Source organism: Haemorhous mexicanus, chromosome 30 (genome assembly GCF_027477595.1).
Source record: "Haemorhous mexicanus isolate bHaeMex1 chromosome 30, bHaeMex1.pri, whole genome shotgun sequence".
NCBI classification, from domain to species: domain Eukaryota; kingdom Metazoa; phylum Chordata; class Aves; order Passeriformes; family Fringillidae; genus Haemorhous; species Haemorhous mexicanus.
In genome coordinates, this window is record NC_082370.1 from 5,094,962 (window position 1) to 5,113,629 (window position 18,668).

Below are 18,668 nucleotides of genomic sequence, written 5' to 3' on the forward strand. Positions count from 1 at the left end.
TGCTTGGGTCCCTCCTGGGCTGTTTGGGACCCTCCCTCACGTGACCCAGGTAGCTCCCAAGTGCTTTTGGAGTGGTAGGTCACAGGCAGGCATCTTTCCTTTCCTGGCAGGTTTGTTACAGGCGCAACGGGCACAATGAGATGGATGAACCCATGTTCACGCAACCCCTGATGTACAAACAGATCCGGAAACAGAAGCCAGTGTTGCAGAAATACGCAGAGCTGCTGATTTCCCAGGGGGTGGTAAACCAGCCGGAGTATGAGGTACCATCTGCGGGGCCTGAAAGGGGAAAACTGCTGATGGCATCTTCAGGGAAAACTACTTATGTGGTTCAGACCTGGGTGTGAAGGCCCATGTGGGCCTACAAGAACCATGTTCTTGTGCTTGTAACCTAAAGGTGGCAGAGCTGTGCTGGGGTTGGGTGTGCACTGCAGACCTGGCAGCAATGGAGTTCAGAGCCAAGGCTTGTCCTTGAACTGTGCCAGCTCTGAAAAGTGCAGGAACATCTAGTTCAAGGATCACCCTGTGATCAGTGTGGAACAGGCGATGCAGCTCTGAGCCACTGCAGCACAGGCAGGTCCCAGTGCTCAGAACTCCTGTGGCCACGGGTATCTGGGGCAGATCCTGTCCTGGTTCTGCTGCTTGGGCAGCTCACGGTGCAGAGGTTCCACCAGCACTGCTTGCCTTGGCACCACCTTTCAGCACCAGTGGAGTTGGACAGCTCTGAGCATAGCAGAGCTACCTTGGGGTACAGGGGTCCCAGCTGTGGCTGTGCTCTCTGAGGCTGGACTGCACATCTTTGGGGCTTCTTGTGGTGGGGACAGCCTCTGCCCTTCAGCACCCTTGCAAGCTTACCAAGGTCCTGAGGCTCAACACCCTCATTTGGAGATCCCCTGTTAATGTTTTTCTGCCTCTTGGTTCTGCCTTTCAGGAGGAAATTGCCAAGTACGATAAGATTTGTGAGGAGGCCCATGCTAGATCCAAGGATGAGAAGATCTTGCACATCAAGCACTGGCTGGACTCACCTTGGCCAGGTAAGTCACTAGCAGCAATTTGGAGGCCATAGCAAGGCACCTGACCTCTCCAGATCCATGGCAGAAATTTTCTAGTAAGCCACCCCACAGGGGAGGTTCGTGGTGCTCTTCCCGTTCCTGGTGTCCCTACCTTTGCTTGAGGGTGTCCATGACCTTGAGGTCTTCCCACAGATCTGGCACACCTCCTGCAACATGTTGTTTCCCCTTTCTGACAGGTTTCTTCACTTTGGATGGGCAGCCCCGGAGCATGACCTGCCCTTCCACTGGTCTCAATGAAGAGGACCTGACACACATTGGCCAAGTGGCCAGCTCAGTGCCAGTGGAGGATTTCACTATCCATGGAGGTAGGAGCTTGTGAAAGCTGTGCCAGACTGGGCATTTGTTCCAGAGAGATGTGAGATAGGGCTGGGATGTGGCCTGGAAGGAAGGGACATACTGGTCTGCTTCAATATGGGTGGGCAGCAGGTCAAGGGTGGGGATCCTCCCCATGGGTGCTGCAGTCTTGAGACCCTGCCTGGAACAAAACCTGGCCCTGTTAGAGCAGGTCCAGAGGAGGCCTTGAAAATGATAACAGTACTGGAGCCCCAGTGCAGGAACTCTGAGAGACCTGAGTGTGTCTAGCCTGGAGGAAAGAAGGCTCCAGGGAGACCTTAGAGACCCTTCCAGTGCCTAAAGGAGCTTTCAGAGAGATGGAGAGGCACTTTGCACCAGGGTATGGAGTGAAGACAAGGGGGAGTGGTTTCCCACTGCCAGAGGGCAATGTTAGATAGGATATTGGGAAGGAATTCTTCCCTGTGAGTGTGGTGAGGCCCTGGCACAGGTTTTCCAGAGAAGTTGTGGCTTCCCTGAAAGTGTTCAAGGCCTGGCTGGACAGGGCTCGGAGCAACTTGGTCTACTGGAAGGTGTCCCTTGTAGTGCAAGAAATTCCTATGGCAGGGGTCGGGCTGGATGATCTTTAAAGTTCCTTCTCACCCAGACTCTTACGAGAACTAGTTCATGAGGGAGCTTTGAGTAAGAGAAGTGAACCAAGGAAAAGCTCTTCTTTGGAGCTGATCCTTCCCTGTAGTCCTGATTTCCTCATCCATGATTCATCCCCCCTGAAGAGGTGAATCCATTCCTCTGCCCATGACAATTGCAGTCTGTCAGTCCGGGGGCTGGTTGTGGAGCAGAGCTGGGGTCACTGAAGCTCTGTCCCATGCTGGCTGTGAACTGGCTCTGTCCTGGCAGGTCTGAGCCGTATCCTGAAAACCCGTGGGGAGATGGTGAAGAACCGGACGGTCGACTGGGCCCTGGCAGAGTACATGGCATTTGGCTCCCTGCTCAAAGAGGGCATCCATATCCGCCTGAGCGGCCAGGACGTTGAGAGGGGGACATTTAGGTAAAGCCCTGCTTTTGGAGGCTTTAAAGGTAATTCAGCCCTTCTGGAAGGGATCCAAAGGCTGACAAGTTATTCTTCTCCCTTTTCCAGCCATCGCCATCATGTCTTGCATGATCAGAATGTGGACAAGAGGACATGTATCCCCATGAACCACCTCTGGCCCAACCAGGCTCCGTACACTGTCTGCAACAGCTCCCTGTCAGAGTACGGTGTCTTGGGTGAGTGAGTAGGTCTGTGCTCACTGCCCAGGGTGAGGCTGCACTGGAAGGGTAACTCAACCCTCTCACTGCTCTTCCATTCCTCAGGATTTGAGCTGGGCTTTGCTATGGCCAGTCCCAATGCCCTGGTGCTTTGGGAAGCCCAGTTTGGGGATTTCCACAACACTGCTCAATGCATCATCGACCAGTTCATCTGTCCTGGGCAGGCCAAGTGGGTCAGGCAGAACGGCATTGTCCTGCTGCTTCCCCACGGCATGGAGGGCATGGTAAGGACTCCCCTGGCTCACCCTGGAGGTGGAACTCTGCACAGCAGTGGCACTGCTCATGATGTGGCCGTGCCTGACTTTGGGTTCTCATGCTTGCCTTGGCCTGCAATGACCATCCCCCTTCCTGGTCCCCTTAGGGTCCTGAGCACTCCTCTGCCCGCCCAGAGCGATTCCTGCAGATGTGCAACGATGATCCCGATGTCTTCCCTGTGAGTGGTGGCCCCCATGGTGGTGTGGTGCTCAGCCTGGCCCTCCTGTGCCCTGGATTGGGCTCAGTGGAAGGCAGCAACACCTGTGTGGGCTTAGCACAGTGGGAGCCGATGGCAGGAGGCATGGAATGATGCCTTGGTCTTGTGCTGGCTGGAGGGTTTGGGGAAAGGGCCTGAACCTGGTGCCCAGGCTGCACCTCCACGGAACCTGGGGCCATGGCATAGTCCAAGGGAGGGGTAGCCCTGAAAGTGGCATGAGAGTGGGTTGCTGGCCACCCCCATGGCCAGACTAAGGAGGGCACAGCCCTGGAGCCTCTCCCAGATCTCTGTGGGTCTCTGTGCTCTGGAGAATGAGGGAAGGGAGGGAAGGAGGGCTGGGGACTACTTCTCTGCCTGCTGCTGGAGCCACAAGGCCAAGAGGTACCTTGTGTTTCCTGAAACCCCCTCACCCATGCTGGCCAAGGCAGAAGCTGGATGACTTTGATGTGCGTCAGCTCTATGAGTGCAACTGGATCGTCGTGAACTGCTCCACTCCAGCCAACTTCTTCCACGTCCTGCGGCGCCAGATCCTCCTGCCCTTCCGCAAACCGGTCAGTGCCAGCAGCTCCGTGCCCAGCTTGGTGCCCAGGCAGGGCACTGCGTTCCTGCTGGGTGTTTCCCTGGACTGGGATTGGGCTGGGGGCAGCTTCTTCCTGCACCTCGGACATGGACAGCTGGCTGCTGCCTGGCCAAGAACCTCATGGTGCTCAGGACTGGCTTGGCACTTGATGTGCAGCTGCTGTCTCGTGTGGGCTGCAAGGGCTGTGACCCCTTCCCAAATTCCACGGGGAGGTCCGGGCTGTTGGAGCCAACAGACAGTGCTACATAACCTACTTCAGCCAGTTCCAGTCAGCTCCAGCCATGGGACAGGCCAGGTCCCTGGTAGCCTTTCCACCTCTTCCCCAGGGGACATCCCGACTGGGATGGTTGGTGCTGTCGGGAGTGGGTGCCCAATCTGGCAGAGCACTGCAGCTGAGTGAGAAGCAAACCTCTGGCAGCTGCTCCCTTGCTCAGGCAGGATGGGCAGGCAGGTGGCTGCTCCAGCACTGGCTTGCAGGGGAGGTGTTTCTGGCAGGGCTGACTGTCTTGCTCTGCCTCTTCTCCCCCACTCCAGCTGATAATCTTCACTCCAAAGTCGCTGCTGCGCCACCCTGAAGCCCGCTCCAGCTTTGATGACATGCTGCCAGGTACAAGTAGCACGGAGCTGCCTGTGTTCCCCCCGGCGCCGCTCTGCAGCGTGAAGGGCAGGAGCCTGTGGCCTTGGGCCGCAGCCCAAGCCTTGGCAGCAGCCTCCCCATGCTGGAGGCTGGCCGAGTGAGGCCAGGGCCTTCTCCTTGGCACACCAGAACCTCATTAGGGCTGAGCCTGGCACCCTTGGGAGACTTGGCTCCATGGTGCTTCCTCCATCAGCAGCCACTTGCCGCTGGGATTTGGCAGCCCCAAGTGTCACGTGATGGTTTGTGGTGGGAGTTGTGCCTGTACCTGGGTGAACTGACTCTACCTCTCAGGGTCCCAGAAGGGGCTGGCATGGGATGTGGCTGCTGGCACAGTGCTGTGAACTGCTGTGGCTCAGGGTGCTGTTTTCTTCCTTGGCAGGCACCCACTTCCTCCGTGTCATCCCTGACAGTGGCCCTGCAGCCCAGAACCCCGAGCAGGTGAAGCGGGTGCTGTTCTGCACTGGCAAGGTCTACTATGACCTGACCCGCGAGCGCAAGGCCCGGCAGATGGAGGCCGATGTGGCCATCACCAGGGTGGAGCAGGTGAGCAGGGTCCTGCCAGCGCCTTGCCTGCGGGCTGGGGGTTCTGCAGCCCCTGAAATGCTGCCCCACGTCTCCTGTGACACCACTCTCTGTCCCCTGCAGCTCTCCCCGTTCCCCTTTGACCTCCTCCAGCGGGAAGCCCAGAAGTACCCAGCTGCCGAGCTGGTGTGGTGCCAGGAGGAGCACAAGAACCAGGGTTACTATGACTATGTCAAACCGCGGCTTCGCACCACCATCAACCGTGCAAAGCCTGTCTGGTAAGGGTGCAGGGGGTGGCTGAGAGGCTGGGAGGGAACTGGTTGGTACAGACTCTTCTCATGGCCCACCTTCTCCCTGGCAGGTATGCAGGGCGGGAGCCAGCAGCTGCCCCTGCCACTGGCAACAAGAAAACCCACCTGACAGAGCTTCAGCGGCTGCTGGACACGGCCTTTAACCTCGATGCCTTCAAGGACCTGGCCTGAGCGCCGGCGTGGCGCAGCATGCTCCTCCGTCTGTCTGTCCGTCTCTCTGTCCTTCGCTCGCCTCCCCCCCTCAACTACAGATCTTGTCAACCCCACACTGGTGCCTGGAGTCCTTGTCTGCCTCATGCCAGGGTCGCTCTGGTGCAGCCAGCCTGGGAGCATGAGGGTCTGGGGAGTGCCTGCTGCCATGGTGGGTAAGACCCATGGCCCCCCAGACCCCTGGAATGTCTGCTCCCTGGGCCTTTTCTCTGGGGGTGTCCCATACCCCCCAGGAGGGGCTGGTCCCCATAGCTCTTCTATGGGCATGTCCAGTGCAGTGAGTCACGTTCTTCGCAGTTCCTCTCAGTCTTGGACTTGCCCGTGTGCAGCCCCTGTCTCTTGGAGGAAGGACGTAGGGCATCTGCACGTCCTGAGGGCCCTGGCAGGTGTAAGAGTGCTGTGCCCATGTCTCAGCTCTACCTGTCCTCGGGGAGCATGTTTTTCCCCTCTGCATCTGCACCATCCCGCAGCTCTGAGCCCCCACAGGGACAGACAGGGCTGGTGCTGGGTGGCATGTTCTCTCATTGGAGATCCTGAGTGGGGGTCGAGGGAGGTGATCTCCCGAAGGGGGCTCGTTGTTGGCATCTCCTGCGCCCACCCCGTCCTCCCACAGGAGTCCCATAGGGGGGGACAGGGGCAGCCCCAGCTGGGACTTGCTGTCGGTGTCCCCAGGAACCCACCGCTGCTTTTCGGTGCAACGCAGGTCTTTCAGCTGCAGGGGGGAGGCCGGGGGTATATGTGCCACACCCCGCCGCATACCCGTGGCTGCGCTGTCACACACCGGGTCCCACACGGTGTCATTGCGCACCGTCCCCGCGCGCACACCGGTACCGGGTGCCACATGCCCGCGCGTCTGGCGGTGCCGCCGCTGCGGTCGCGCTCGTCACGCGCGCTGCCCCCGGGGCCGCGCCCAGGGAGCTGCGCCCTCCGCCGCTGCCCTCGCCCCGCTCCCCCCCACAGCCCGGACCCCTCTTCGGCGCTCGGCTACCCGCGCCTGGCCGGGCGGGGGCGGGGCCTGCATACTGATGAGCGCGCGGCCCATTGTGCGCGGCGGCGTTCCGGCCCCGCCCCTCGGCCCCGCCCCCCGCGGAGCTACGGCCGCGCGCGGCTGAAGATCCCGCGCAGCCTCCGCGCAGCCGCGCGCGCCCCGCGCCGCCAGGGCCATCTTGGGCCGCCGCCGCGGTGAGAGCGGGAGCGCCGGGCGGGGGGACGGGGCGGAAGGCGAGCGGGGCTGGCGGTGCCCCCGCGGGCCCCCCCCGCCGTGCCGGGGGTGGAGGGGGTGGTTGCCATGGCAATGGGGGGGGCCCGGACCCGGGGCCTGTCCCTGCGGTGCCTTCGGGGAAGGAGCGGAGGGGGCTGTCACCGCCGGCGAGGGGCGCCGGGGGCCGGTGGTTCCGTGGTGGCGGCTCCCGGGAGCCGGGGCAGGCCCGCCGCGAGTGTTCCCCTCTCCGTGTCTTTTCTTGCGGCGACCCCGTCTCCGCCGCCCTCCCGCGGCGCCGGGAGGAACCGAAAGCGCCGGTGACCCCGCGGCCCCCTGCTGCCGGGCCCGGCTGGAAATACCCCGGGCAGCGGGGCGCAATGCCGGGCCGGGGGCCGTGTCCCTTCTCCGGGAAGTCCCCGTGGTTCCCCCCCCCCCCCCCCCCCCCCCGCAGGTGCGGGGGAAGCCCCCGGCGCCCGCCGCCCCGGGGAGCTCTGACGCCGCGGTGGCCGGCGCGGAGCGGGGGGGGGTGGCCCGGAGCGGAGGCGGCGCGTGCCGGCCGGCGCCCCGTGCCAGCCGCGGGCCGGACGCCAGCCCCGGCCGCGGAGGCTGGGGGGTCGCGAAGCCTACGGGCTGTCCCCCCCCGCCCCGGCCTCTCCGGGGGCGGCCGCCCCTCACCCGCCGCTCCACTGCTTCCCGCAGCCCCAGTGACAGACGGTGCCGCCGTCCCGCAGTGCCCGCCGCGGCCTCGGAAGACCCAGCCCACACCCGCTGATGAGCTCCATGAACCCCATGAAACCCTCGCTGCCGCCTGCGCCCCACGGGTGGGCGCCGGGGCAGCGTCCCTCCATCCACCCATGCGTCTATCGCTTCATCCATCCTTCCTTCCATCCATCCATCCATCCATCCATCCATCCATCCATCCATCCATCCATCCATCCATCCATCCATCCCCTTGTCTGTCCCTCCATCTCTTCCATTCTTCATCTCTCCATTTCTTCAATCCCTCCATCCCTGTGTCCCTCCATCCCTCTGTCCTTCATCTTCATTAATTTGTTTTTCTTTCTAGTGATGGTTCATTTGCATACGAGGCTGTTCCTTGGCAACCAAGCACCAATCAGCCGCCGGGATCCCTCTCCGTGGTAACCACTGTCTGGGGTGTCAGCAACCCCTCCCAGAGCCAGGTACCAGCAGCACCCTCACCCCAGGTGTCCCCTGCACCTGGATGCCACTGCCCCTGCCTGACCCACTGCCTCCCACTGCGCCCTCCAGGTTTTTGGCAGCCCCATGGGCCCTGGGGGAAGCAGCTCCAGCACCCCACTGCTGCCTGGCATGGCAGGCACCAGCTCGGGCATGAGCTCACCGCCATTCCTGCCACAGCAGCCCTTCGCTGAGGGGCCATCAGGGAAGGGTTATGTGCAGCCAAGTGTCTATGGGCGCAACACCTACCCCAGTGGGCCAGGCTTCGCTGCCAGGTAAGGCCAGCCCTGTGCTTTGTGGCCTGGCATGTACCCTGCTGCAGGGCCACTGCATTCCCCTTCCTGCTTCTCTGTTCTCCAGCTACAATGGTGGCCCGAGTGGCCCTGGAGGGATGGGGCTCCCCTCACATGCCAGCCGGGCCACTGCTGATTTCACCCAGGCAGCAGCAGCTGCTGCTGTGGCTGCTGCTGCTGCCACAGCCACGGCCACAGCCACGGCAACGGTGGCTGCACTGCAGGAGAAGCAGAGCCAGGAGCTGAGCCAGTACAGTGCGGTAAGAGCCTGGCTGTGGCAGAACTGGGGAGCTGACAGCCCCCCTGGCCTGCTGTGACCCTTCTCTCTTCGTTGCTGCAGATGGGCACAGGGCAGTCTTTCAGCAACCAGTTCCTGCCCCATGCTGGATCCCGTGGCCCCAACAGCATGAGCCCAGCTGGCATGGCAGGTGTTGTGGCCCCCTCTGGTGTCTCCCCTGTGAGCATGAGCCCAGTGCGGGCCCCCGGGACTGGCTCCCTCTATGGTGGGCAGCGAGTGCCTCAGCACACCTACCCTGGACCTCCCCAGAGCCAGCAGCTGCCCCGCCAGGGCCTCAAGCGGGCATACTCCAATGAGGTGAGTGCTGCGTTGGTGAGGGCTATGGCATGTGGTGAGCCCCTTTCCCACTGGTGCTGACTCCCTGGCCCCACAGGGGTACCCAACACAGCAGTACCTCCAGGGTGGGCAGTACGCTGCAGCTGGTGCCCAGTATGCCCCCAGCGCCCCCCAGTCCTCCGCTCCGTCCCCCTCATACCCTGGCCACAGGCTGCAGCAGAGCGTGGGCCAGTACCTCTCCGCTTCAGGCAGTGCTGGACCCTATTACAAGGTACCACAGGGGAACATGGGCAAGGGGTGGAGGTCTGGGTGTCCACCATCCCCCGGTGCCAGCCCCTGGAGACCCTCCTCCTCCCATAGCCAGCCGAGCAGTTCAATGGGCAGAGTGCCAGCTTCAGCACCTACAGCCAAGCAGCCATCAATGGGGTGAGTCTGGCAGCGGGCGGGGCGGGGGCTCTGCTGGCCTGGCTGGACGCTGAGGGCACGTGCTGCCTCTACAGCCGGGCCGGTCACTGCCGGGGTACCCCAGCTCGCCGCTGGCCGGGAACCCCACGCCGCCCATGACACCAGGCAGTGGCATCCCCACCTATGCGTCCCCTGGGCAGGATGTCAAGTCGCCCTTCCTGGCAGACATGAAGCCCAGCGTTGCCCCCGTGCACCCGTCCCCTTCAGGTGGGTGTCCCTGGTGCGGGTGAGGGAGGCACTTCACAGAGATCACCCCCATGTGTACGGTGCAGATCTCGCTTCTGACAGCTCCCTGGCCTTTGCTCCTTTAAATGGAGAGTGGGAGGGAATTCAGAGAAGAGGGCGTGACCACTGCCAGGGTTTGGGGGCTGATAGAGGCTGGGGGCTGCTGCCTGTGACTAGTGGGAAGGGCTCGATAAAAGGGTGTGGCCTCAGGGGGCAGGGCTTTATAGGAGTGCTAGTTTGGTGGGGGGCTTCTGCTTTTATGGTGGGACCATCCGGATCGGGAGGGGCTTGGATAGGGTGTGGTTTCCTGGAGCGAGCGGGAGGAATCTGCGGTGGGATGGGCTTCCTCCAGAGGAGTGGGAGGGGGGTGGTCCCCAGGGCTGGGGCCACTTTGGGTGGGAGGGGCTTCCTGCATTGCCCGGGGCGCGGTTTCCGGGGTGGGGAGGTCGCGTTGTGGAGGTTGGGCTCCCTGCGAGGTGGGTCTTTGTGCGGTGGGCGGGACGCGGCTGGGGCGTGGCCAGGGTGTGGCTGGCACCCTGGGTAAGGTGTCCTTTCCCTGATGCCGGCGTCCCGAAGGGCCGGCCCCCGGCGAGGAGTTGCGACTGACCTTCCCGGTGCGGGACGGCGTGGTGTTGGAGCCCTTCCGCCTGCAGCACAACCTGGCTGTCAGCAACCACGTCTTCCAGCTCCGTGACTCTGTCTACAAGACGCTCATGATGAGGTGGGAATGCTGGGGGTACCTTCTGTAGTGTCACACAGTGCTGCTCGGGGGGTGCTCTATGGCATCGTGTGCTGTGGAGTGGGGTTGTGCTGGGCAGCACAGCTGGGCACTCTGTGGTGCTGTGTGGCACGGGGGTGTGTGGTCTGGTATGGCTGGGCATGGCGCTGTCCTGCATCACGGTGTGAAGTGTGGCTTGGCACAGCTGTACTTGCCGTGGTTCAGCGTGGTGTCATGGTGTTCAGCACGTTGTGGCGCAGCGTGGTGCTTTGGGACATGGCTTGGCATGGCACAGCATGGTGGGATGTGGTGTGGCCTGGCATAGTGCTGTGCTGTGGTAGGGGTTGGTCACAGTGCCATATGACTCAGTGTAACATGGAATGGCTTAGCATTGCACGGTTCTGCATGGCTTGGAGCAGCATGGTGTGGTGACACGTGTGGACACAACCCCTGCCCACACCGTGCCTGTCACCAGGCCTGACCTGGAGCTGCAGTTCAAGTGCTACCACCACGAGGACCGGCAGATGAACACCAACTGGCCGGCCTCCGTACAGGTGAGCGTCAACGCCACGCCGCTCACCATTGAGCGTGGTGACAACAAGACCTCCCACAAGCCACTCTACCTGAAGCACGTCTGCCAGCCCGGCAGAAACACTATCCAGATCACTGTCACCGCCTGCTGCTGTGTGAGTCACCAGGAGGGTACCAGGAGAGGGAGGGTGGTGGCTGGGGCCACAGCTCAGCCTCCCATCTCTCCACAGTCCCACCTGTTCGTCCTGCAGCTGGTGCACCGGCCCTCGGTGCGCTCGGTGCTGCAGGGGCTCATCAAGAAGCGCCTGCTCCCCGCTGAGCACTGCATCACAAAAAGTGAGCACCTGGGGCTCAGCAGGATGCACTGTGGCAGGGAGGCCACAGTAGGTTGGGGGTGATGGTGCAGTATTGCCCAGGTGCCACCACGGTGCCACCCCCATCCCAGGGTCCTGGTTCTGACCCTTGGTGCCCCTCGCCCCACCTTCCCAGTCAAGCGCAACTTCAGCAGTGGGACCATCCCGGGGACACCAGGGCCCAATGGTGAGGACGGCGTGGAGCAGACGGCCATCAAGGTGTCCCTCAAGTGCCCTATCACCTTCCGGAGGATCCAGCTTCCAGCCAGGGGTCATGACTGCCGGCACATACAGGTAGGGCATGGTGATGACAGGGTGCTGGGGGTATCCCCCACCCAATATCCTGCCTCCTCCATCTCAGCTGCTGCTCTCCCCACAGTGCTTTGACCTGGAGTCATACCTGCAGCTCAACTGCGAGAGGGGGACATGGCGGTGTCCTGTCTGCAAGTGAGTGGGGTCTGCAATGGGGCCATGCCCTGTTGTCCCTGCCTGCAGGGCATGGGTGTGTGTTTCACTACCTGTGGGGGATGTATTTCCTGCCCTGGGAGAGGAGTAATTCTTGCCTGAGGGGGAGGTTCCTGTCTGGTGGGGGTTCACTCTCTTAGCTCACTCTCTTCTCGCTCTGCCTGCAGTAAGACAGCCCTGCTGGAGGGGCTGGAGGTTGACCAGTACATGCTGGGCATCCTGATCTACATCCAGAAGTAAGTGCCTTCCCTTTGGCTGTCTGTCCATCCGTGCCTGGTCCTGTGCCACCCCTGGGAGGCTGTGCAGCCAGTGCCCCCAGCCTCACCTCCCCTGTGCTCCTGCTGCCCCCAGTTCAGAGCATGAGGAGATCACCATTGACCCGACCTGCAGCTGGAAACCTGTCCCTATCAAACCTGACATCCACATCAAGGAGGAGCCGGAGGGGCCAGCGCTGAAGCGGTGTCGGACACTCAGTCCTGCACACATGGTGCTGCCCAACATCATGGAGATGATTGCGGCCCTGGGGCCTGGCTCTGTGCCCTTCTCAGCACTGTCACAACCTCCAGCAGGGGCTGCCACTGACTACGGCACCCCGGGTACGGGGGGGACCCATGGGGGACAGGACTGAACCCCATCCCTGTGTGTGTGTCCCCCAATTGCCCCATTTCCTCTCACAGGTTCCAGCTTTCTGGGTCCTGGGGGCTTCCCAGAGCCTTTTGCTGCCCCTGGTGTCCCTGGCCCCTCAACGCTGAGTGACTTCACACCGGGCCCCTCCTCCATCTCCTACCAGCCCAACATCCCAGGCAGCCTTCTGGCCCCTGAGAAGCCTCCTGTGCCCCCTCTGCCTGCACAGGTCAGCTGGGCTATAGGTGGAGGGACTCCCCCCAAGCCCTCATGTCCTACTGTGGGGGGGCTGGGGGTTCCCAGGGGAGGGGGGGTCTCATGGCTATGCTCTTTCCCCCCACTCTCCAGCTTCCCCCACCGGGACGAATGGAGCCGTCCCACCCCGCCGTGCAGACGGGACTGCACAGCGCTCCCTCGGGCGGCCAGCCGAGCTCCACGCTGCATTCCCGGGGCACAGTGGCACGGCCACCCCTGGGAGCCCCGGCCCATCCCGCCGACCTCGTCTTCCCCCCCGCACCCAGCATGGCCGCGGCGGGCGATGGCTCCGAGGCTGCCCTCGACGTGAGTACTCGGGGGGGTGGACAAGGGTCCTGGTGCTGGCTCGGGACCCCAGCTGCTGCAGGGGGGTGGGCAGAAGCTGCGGGGAGCCGATCATCACACACTGCCGCCCCCAGCTCCTGCCCGAGCTGACGAATCCTGACGAGCTGCTCTCCTACCTGGGGCCCCCCGACCTCCCCAGCAGCAGCAACGATGACCTCCTCTCTCTCTTCGAGAATAACTGAGCCATCCTCGCCCCCCTCCCGGGGCTGGGGGGCAGCACTGTGTGCCCCTGCCCGCTGCAGAGCTGGAAGCCCCACAAGCAGGGGCTTTCTCAAAGGGCTGCGATGGGACAGAGGGGCTGAGCCCCCCCAGAAGCACAAGGCTGTACATAGTGTAGAAACACTACTGCTCCCCCGAGACTCCCCATATTTAAAGGCAAGTGCGTCACTGAGGGGCTGCCCCTGCCCTTCTATCAATGTGCAAATGCTGCTGCCCCTTTTACCGCACGGGTCTGGCGTGCGGTGCGGAGCTCAGCTCCCACTGCCCCGCGCCGAGCTGCCCTGTATGTCCCCGATGGCTATTAAAGGATCCTTCTGCAGGGCCACGTGTGTCCCCCCTCTTTTGTCACCCCGCTATGGGGCTAGCCCCGCCACCCCTCTGAGCGAGCAGGGGAGGTCCTCGGGTGGCGGGAGGATCCAGGCCTCTCTGTGGGCAGAGGGGGGAGGGTGTGTCCCGAGCAGCGAGGGAATCCTGCCCTGTCCCCGAGCAGCGGCCCGGCCGGACGGTGAACCGGACCTGTGGCGTCAATCATTAACCGGGGCCGGCTGGGCGGTGCTGCAGTCCGACGGCGGAGGAGGGGAATCGGGTGTCTCCCCACGTCGGGCGGTGGGCTGCCAAGGCTGGGCCGCAGCTCCGGCAGCTCCAAGCCCCAGAGGCCCTTGTGCTGCCCCCCAAGCCGCCCCACACGGCGGCCCAGCGCCGCGCCCGCCGCCCCTGCGCCGCTCCCGCCCCATCCCGCCGCTCCTCGCTCTCCGCATGGCGCATGCGCGCCGCGCCCTGCCCAGCGCCGGACCGCGGCCTCCGCCCCGCCCGCGCTTTTTTCCCCCCTTCCCCCCTCTTTCAAACGCGGCACTGCCGATTGGCTGCCTGCCCTGACACTCCGCCACTCCGCCAGCGGCCGTTGGTCGGCGCTGCGAGGGAGGCGGGCCCTCCTCAACCCTATATAAGGGGCGGCGGGGTGCTGCGCTCTTTCTGCTGCGCCGCGCCCGCTGTACGGACGAGTGTCTACTGCCCTGCTCGCGTGTCGCCATGGCCAACCCCATCGTCTTCTTCGACATCGCCGCTAATGGCGAGCCCCTGGGTCGCGTCACCTTCGAGGTGGGCGCGGGAGGCGGCCGGGGAGGGTTGGGGGGTGCCGCTGCCATTTCCTTGCCGGGCGCGCGGCGCCGGTGGGGGGCCGGCAGGCGTCGCGCGTGCGCGGCGGGGGCGCGTTGGTGGCTGCGGGGCCCCCGGCCCGGCGGGGCGAACAAAGGGCCCCGAGCGTCGCGCTCGGGCGGCTCGAGGAGCGGCAGCGCGGTGCCAGCCCTGGGCGTGCCGTCGCCCGAGGGAATCCGTGCGCACCTGGTCCGGTGCCGCTCGTTCCCCGTTGCCGCTGGCCTCGCTACCGCTGTGTTCCCGCCGCGCCTCCGCTCCGCCCCGGGGCCGGGGGGGGGGGGCGCGGCAGTTCCCCCCCCACTGCGGGTCGCGGCCGTGGCGGCTCCGCCGCCATTTTATCGCAAGGCCCCCTGAGCATCGGGATAAGCCGTGTCGAGCTCCCGGCCGGTGCTGCTCGAGTTTAAGGATGCTGGCGGGCAGTACCGGCAACCCGATCACCGCGGGATTGTCGCTGGAAGGGAAAGCATTTATCACCCCGCTCGGGGCGCAGAGCATCCCTGGCACGGCTGGGCCTGCTCTGGGCGCCGCGGCTGCTGCGGATTCGGCGCCGGGCTCCCGCACGGGCGGCGCATCCAGCCCAAAATCCTCCCGAAGCGCTGGGAGGCGGCGCGCGCGCCCCGCCCAGGAAGGCTTCGAGCACATTCATGTTTAATTTAATCCAGGCCAGCGGAACGAACGCTTCTCTGCGCCGCTGGTGAGATGAGCGATGCTGCAGCTGTTAGTTCAGAGCTTGCAGATTAGGATGTGAGGCGGGGAGGAATCGAGAGCTGCTGGCACGGCTGGGAAGCCCCTGTCCGGTGGGGGTCCCTGAACTCCGAGCAGTGTCTGGGGGGATTCCCGCGGTCCGGACTGGCCTCGGGAAGTGGGGGGCAGTGGCCAGTCATCAGCCCGGATTTGACGAATGCCTTTCCTGTCTTCACAGCTCTTTGCAGACAAGGTGCCGAAGACAGCAGGTTGGTAAAGCAACTTTGGCTCCACTGCAACTGCACCAAGCCCTACTACTGTCCAGAACTCAACAAATCTGTTCATGGTGGGGTTTTATTTTATTTGCAGAAAACTTTCGTGCTCTGAGCACTGGTGAGAAGGGATTCGGCTACAAGGGGTCCTGCTTCCACAGAATCATTCCTGGGTTCATGTGCCAGGTGCGTGGTGCTCCTGCTCCAGCGGGTAGGTGGGTGGGTGGGTGAGGCAATCTGGCACTCAGGTAGGTTTTGGAGTTGGATGCTGGCAGATTCAGGGTGGTAGGTTGGTTCTGCCTTTTGCCTGCACCCAGTTCCATTCCAGAGTGTTCTTCTGCATGAAATTTTCCATATCCTGAAATTGTGCCTTTTCACAGGGTGGTGACTTCACACGCCACAATGGCACTGGAGGCAAATCCATCTATGGGGAGAAGTTCCCAGATGAGAACTTCATCCTGAAGCACACAGGTCCTGGTATCCTGTCGATGGCCAATGCCGGCCCCAACACGAACGGTTCCCAGTTCTTCATCTGCACTGCCAAGACCGAGTGGTGAGTCATGGACTGTGGGAGGAGGAGCTTGGGGGGGTCTGCATCTGGAAGATGTCCTCTGTTGGGGGATATCAGGGGCCGGCTGTGACTGGTGCTTCTCCGGCAGGCTGGATGGCAAGCACGTCGTCTTCGGCCGCGTCAAGGAGGGGATGAATGTGGTGGAGGCCATGGAGCGCTGTGGCTCCAAAGATGGCAAAACAAGCAAGAAGATCACCATCACTGACTGCGGGCAGCTCTCGTAAACCCTTCTCTCACCGACTGACGATTCCTCGGGCAGCCTGGGCACCACGCCCCCCTGCAGCTCACCCGCTCCCACCCCAGTCCTGATGTACTGCTGCGTTTCTACTGGGTCACGGTCCCACTGGGCCGCAGTTACCTTCGAGTCTAAATAAAACGAGTTAAACTACACACACCATAGCAGTTCCCTTCTGTCCCCAGCTGGGGGAGTGCAGGCTTTGGCACTGGTGGAAGAGGAAATTAAAGGTGTTGAGGGGCAGGAGGGACCCCTGCCAGTGCGGTGGTTACACCAGGCACCCCAGTAGGATCCCAGGTGTAGTGTAAGCTGGTCGAGGCACTGAACTGATCCATGGGGGTCCATAGTGTTTTAGCTGGGGAAGGGTTTTGTTCCTTTGGCCACTGCCGTGCACCTGTAAGTATAGGAGGGGCAGTGACACCCCAGCAACCAGCAGCAAACCCCAGATGACTGTGCTCCTGGTGTGTGTTTATCATTCTGCCTTTATTCTGAAACCACTAATTGCCCCCTGAAGCTATCCAAGAGTGGGTTCTGTTTCTCTGAGGGCTGAAGGGCTCTGGGCTGGTCCTGCAGTGCGCATCTGGTTGAGTTGGGCAGCTGTGGGGCTCAGGTGGAGGCAGGTGTGTTATGTGCCTACCTAGGCTGGGAGGGGCCAGTTCCCTGGTTCTCTAAGGAGATGGACTGGTTTTCCAGGCACAGGTGAGGACTGTTGGTTTGTGGCCCAGCTCTTAGAGGTGCTGGGGCAAGCAGCTCAGCTGTTCAGGGGCAAGGGAGGGCTGCTGGTGTCCGGATGGTTCCTTCTCCATCCTGCCTTGAGGCAGAAAGGATGCCTGCTGAAAGCTGGTCTGTATGGGTGGGGGCAGGACATTCCTCTGGGATGCTGAATGGGCAAATTGCTGGAACTCCCAGGACAGTTTGTCTGCAGCCAATACAAGGGAGGAAGAGCGATTGTCTTTGTGCTCCTGAAACAGGTGAGGCACTTCACCATCAATGCCCCTCTGTCACTGCAGACCATCACTGCCAGTGAACTGGGAAATGACAACAGTATGCCCTGTGTAATGTTCCTCCATGTGGATCGTGTGCATCGAGCTTTGTCTGGCTCTGGGTGACTGTGCCTCACGAGGCTGACCCCTTGACAAGTGTCCGGGGTCTTTGTTCAGCCCGATGACAATTTACAAAGAATTTACCACCCCTGACTGCTGGGTTGTGACACCTGCCTTTCTTTCCCACTCCCCCCACCCTGGAACTCCTCAATATCCCCCTGGACTCCCAAACTCCCCTGGGACTCCACAGGTCTTCCAAGAAATCCATTCTGGGAAACTTCCCAAACAGCCCCTGGGACCCTTCCAAATCCACCCCAGGACTCCCAATGTTCCCCAGGATGACCTTGTATCTCCACAATCCTCCAGGGCTGCCTTGGTACCCTCCAACAGCCCCTCAGGAGTCCCTCAAATCCATCTTGGGACCCTCAACATCCATCAGGACCTCCCCTCCAGGCCCTGTCACCCTCCCTGGTCCCCCAAATCTACCCAGGGTTCCCCCAAATCAACTCTGGAAACCCCAAATCCCCATCACCCCCCCCAACACCTGCAGCCTGCAGCCCCCTAGACCCTCAAAATCCACCCTGCATCCCCCAAATCAACTCCAGGATCCTCACAAACATCCCCTGGGACACTCCAAATCCACTCAAGGACATCCTGACCCCTCAAATTCACCACACGACCCACCCCCGCTCAGAAACCGTCTACTCCCTGTGACCCCTCTGGCAGCCCCCAAATGTAACCTGGAAACCTCTCCCTCCCAGGAATCCCCCAAACACCTACCGTGACCCCCCAAACCCCTCCAGACTGCCCTCCCCCCAGTCTACCCTGGAACACTAAATTCCACCTTCAAAATCCCTGCAAACACTCTCTGGAACCCTCCAGCCCCCTCCAGACCCCCTAAATCCACCCTAGTACACCCCAGAGTGACTGGGAACCCTCCAACCCCCATTTGATGCCCCCAAATCCACCCCAGGATCCCCTTGGGGTCCCTCACCACCCTCTGGATCCCCCAAATCCACCCTGAGATGTGCAAACATCTGCTGAGAAGCCCCCAGGACCACACAAATCCACCCTGGGACCCCCCTAAAGACTCCCTAGAAGCCCCTGGGACCACTCCCCCACAAAGGCCTCCCCTCCACACTGTTCCAGCCCCACCATGTCCTTGCCTTCCCCCCAGCACATGGCCTTGTCCTCCCTCAGTGTCCTTGTGTGTCTCCTAATGTCCTTGTGTCCACCCATCCCCCAGCGGCCTCCCAGCCTGGATGTCCCCTGTGCCACTTCCCCTGTGGTGGCACTGTCTCCCTGTCCCATTAGGGGGTCCCTAGAGGGCTGTTTCCATGCCCCCAGGCTATCACTGTGTCCCCTTTCCCCACAGTGGATGTCTGCAGGGAGGTGCCCTCCAAGTCTCCATGCTCAGGATATCCCCAAGATGTCACCTCCTTGTCCCCCTACCCGGGGTGTCTCCAAGGTGTCCTCATCCAGTGTGCCCCTGTCCCTGGGGTGTCCCCACAGTCTCCCCAGGGTGACAACCAGGGTCTTCCCATGCTCCTGGCATGTCCCTAGGGTGATGTGGCCCCAGAACAGCATGTCCCCACGTCTTCCCATGTCCTGATGTCCCCCCACAGCCCCCCTCTATGTCCCCTATGCCCATCCATACAATTCCCACTCCTGTGCCTTCCATGAACCCCACACATCGCCATGGCCCCGCATGTCCTGCCATGTCACCACATACCCCATGTCCCCCTGTGTCCCCCAACATTCCCCGCGTCCCCCTGTGTCTGCTGGCAGTGCAGGAGGGCCAAGGGAGGTCCAAGTGGGAGCCTTCTGTGGGAATTGAGG

General features: G+C 62.4%; 3 protein-coding genes across 12 annotated transcripts in view; all 3 read left to right on the top strand.

Moving 5' to 3' along the window:
- The window catches only part of OGDH (oxoglutarate dehydrogenase), a 25,879-nt gene extending 20,419 nt beyond the window's left edge, over positions 1 to 5,460 (top strand). For all 5 annotated transcript variants that reach the window (XM_059870446.1, XM_059870448.1, XM_059870445.1 and 2 more), the window contains 12 exons: positions 111 to 263; positions 932 to 1,034; positions 1,250 to 1,378; positions 2,262 to 2,412; positions 2,503 to 2,630; positions 2,718 to 2,896; positions 3,034 to 3,105; positions 3,573 to 3,695; positions 4,259 to 4,331; positions 4,741 to 4,904; positions 5,007 to 5,161; positions 5,245 to 5,460. In XM_059870446.1, the coding sequence (XP_059726429.1) occupies positions 111 to 263; positions 932 to 1,034; positions 1,250 to 1,378; positions 2,262 to 2,412; positions 2,503 to 2,630; positions 2,718 to 2,896; positions 3,034 to 3,105; positions 3,573 to 3,695; positions 4,259 to 4,331; positions 4,741 to 4,904; positions 5,007 to 5,161; positions 5,245 to 5,365 (1,551 nt within the window). In that variant the 3' untranslated portion in view covers positions 5,366 to 5,460. The remainder of the gene's footprint in view (positions 1 to 110; positions 264 to 931; positions 1,035 to 1,249; positions 1,379 to 2,261; positions 2,413 to 2,502; positions 2,631 to 2,717; positions 2,897 to 3,033; positions 3,106 to 3,572; positions 3,696 to 4,258; positions 4,332 to 4,740; positions 4,905 to 5,006; positions 5,162 to 5,244) is intronic.
- ZMIZ2 (zinc finger MIZ-type containing 2) lies at positions 5,384 to 13,192 on the top strand. Of its 6 annotated transcripts, XM_059870455.1 has the most exons (19): positions 6,492 to 6,586; positions 7,305 to 7,426; positions 7,672 to 7,786; positions 7,875 to 8,077; positions 8,163 to 8,355; positions 8,436 to 8,690; positions 8,767 to 8,940; positions 9,030 to 9,095; positions 9,170 to 9,341; positions 9,936 to 10,080; positions 10,553 to 10,763; positions 10,839 to 10,944; positions 11,098 to 11,255; positions 11,341 to 11,408; positions 11,594 to 11,662; positions 11,778 to 12,022; positions 12,104 to 12,279; positions 12,399 to 12,611; positions 12,725 to 13,192. In XM_059870455.1, the coding sequence occupies exons 2-19, from the start codon at positions 7,377 to 7,379 to the stop codon at positions 12,830 to 12,832; spliced, it is 2,727 nt and encodes a 908-aa protein (XP_059726438.1). In that variant the 5' UTR covers positions 6,492 to 6,586; positions 7,305 to 7,376; the 3' UTR covers positions 12,833 to 13,192. The 6 variants fall into 6 exon arrangements, with proteins under 6 accessions (XP_059726433.1, XP_059726435.1, XP_059726434.1 ...); XM_059870450.1 differs by lacking the exons at positions 6,492 to 6,586; positions 7,305 to 7,426 and adding an exon at positions 5,384 to 5,559; XM_059870452.1 differs by lacking the exons at positions 6,492 to 6,586; positions 7,305 to 7,426 and adding an exon at positions 5,384 to 5,559 and having other exon boundaries at positions 12,137 to 12,279.
- Positions 13,193 to 13,813: 621 nt separating this feature from the next.
- On the top strand, positions 13,814 to 15,941 carry PPIA (peptidylprolyl isomerase A). The gene is made up of 5 exons (XM_059870529.1): positions 13,814 to 13,967; positions 14,947 to 14,977; positions 15,078 to 15,166; positions 15,361 to 15,533; positions 15,640 to 15,941. Exons 1-5 carry the CDS (start codon positions 13,899 to 13,901, stop codon positions 15,773 to 15,775), a joined length of 498 nt encoding a protein of 165 aa, XP_059726512.1. The 5' UTR covers positions 13,814 to 13,898; the 3' UTR covers positions 15,776 to 15,941.
- Positions 15,942 to 18,668: the final 2,727 nt, after the last annotated feature.

Excerpts from the sequence above, each read along its gene's own strand:
- ZMIZ2 (XM_059870450.1), top strand. The coding sequence starts at position 5,384 with ATGCTCCTCCGTCTGTCTGTCCGTCTCTCTGTCCTTCGCTCGCCTCCC. Across the intron at positions 5,560-7,671 it reads AGTGCCTGCTGCCATGGTGG|TGATGGTTCATTTGCATACG; the intron begins GTAAGACCCATG and ends TTTTCTTTCTAG. Across the intron at positions 10,081-10,552 it reads TACAAGACGCTCATGATGAG|GCCTGACCTGGAGCTGCAGT; the intron begins GTGGGAATGCTG and ends GCCTGTCACCAG.
- PPIA (XM_059870529.1), top strand. The coding sequence starts at position 13,899 with ATGGCCAACCCCATCGTCTTCTTCGACATCGCCGCTAATGGCGAGCCC. Across the intron at positions 14,978-15,077 it reads CAAGGTGCCGAAGACAGCAG|AAAACTTTCGTGCTCTGAGC; the intron begins GTTGGTAAAGCA and ends TTTTATTTGCAG. Across the intron at positions 15,167-15,360 it reads TTCCTGGGTTCATGTGCCAG|GGTGGTGACTTCACACGCCA; the intron begins GTGCGTGGTGCT and ends GCCTTTTCACAG.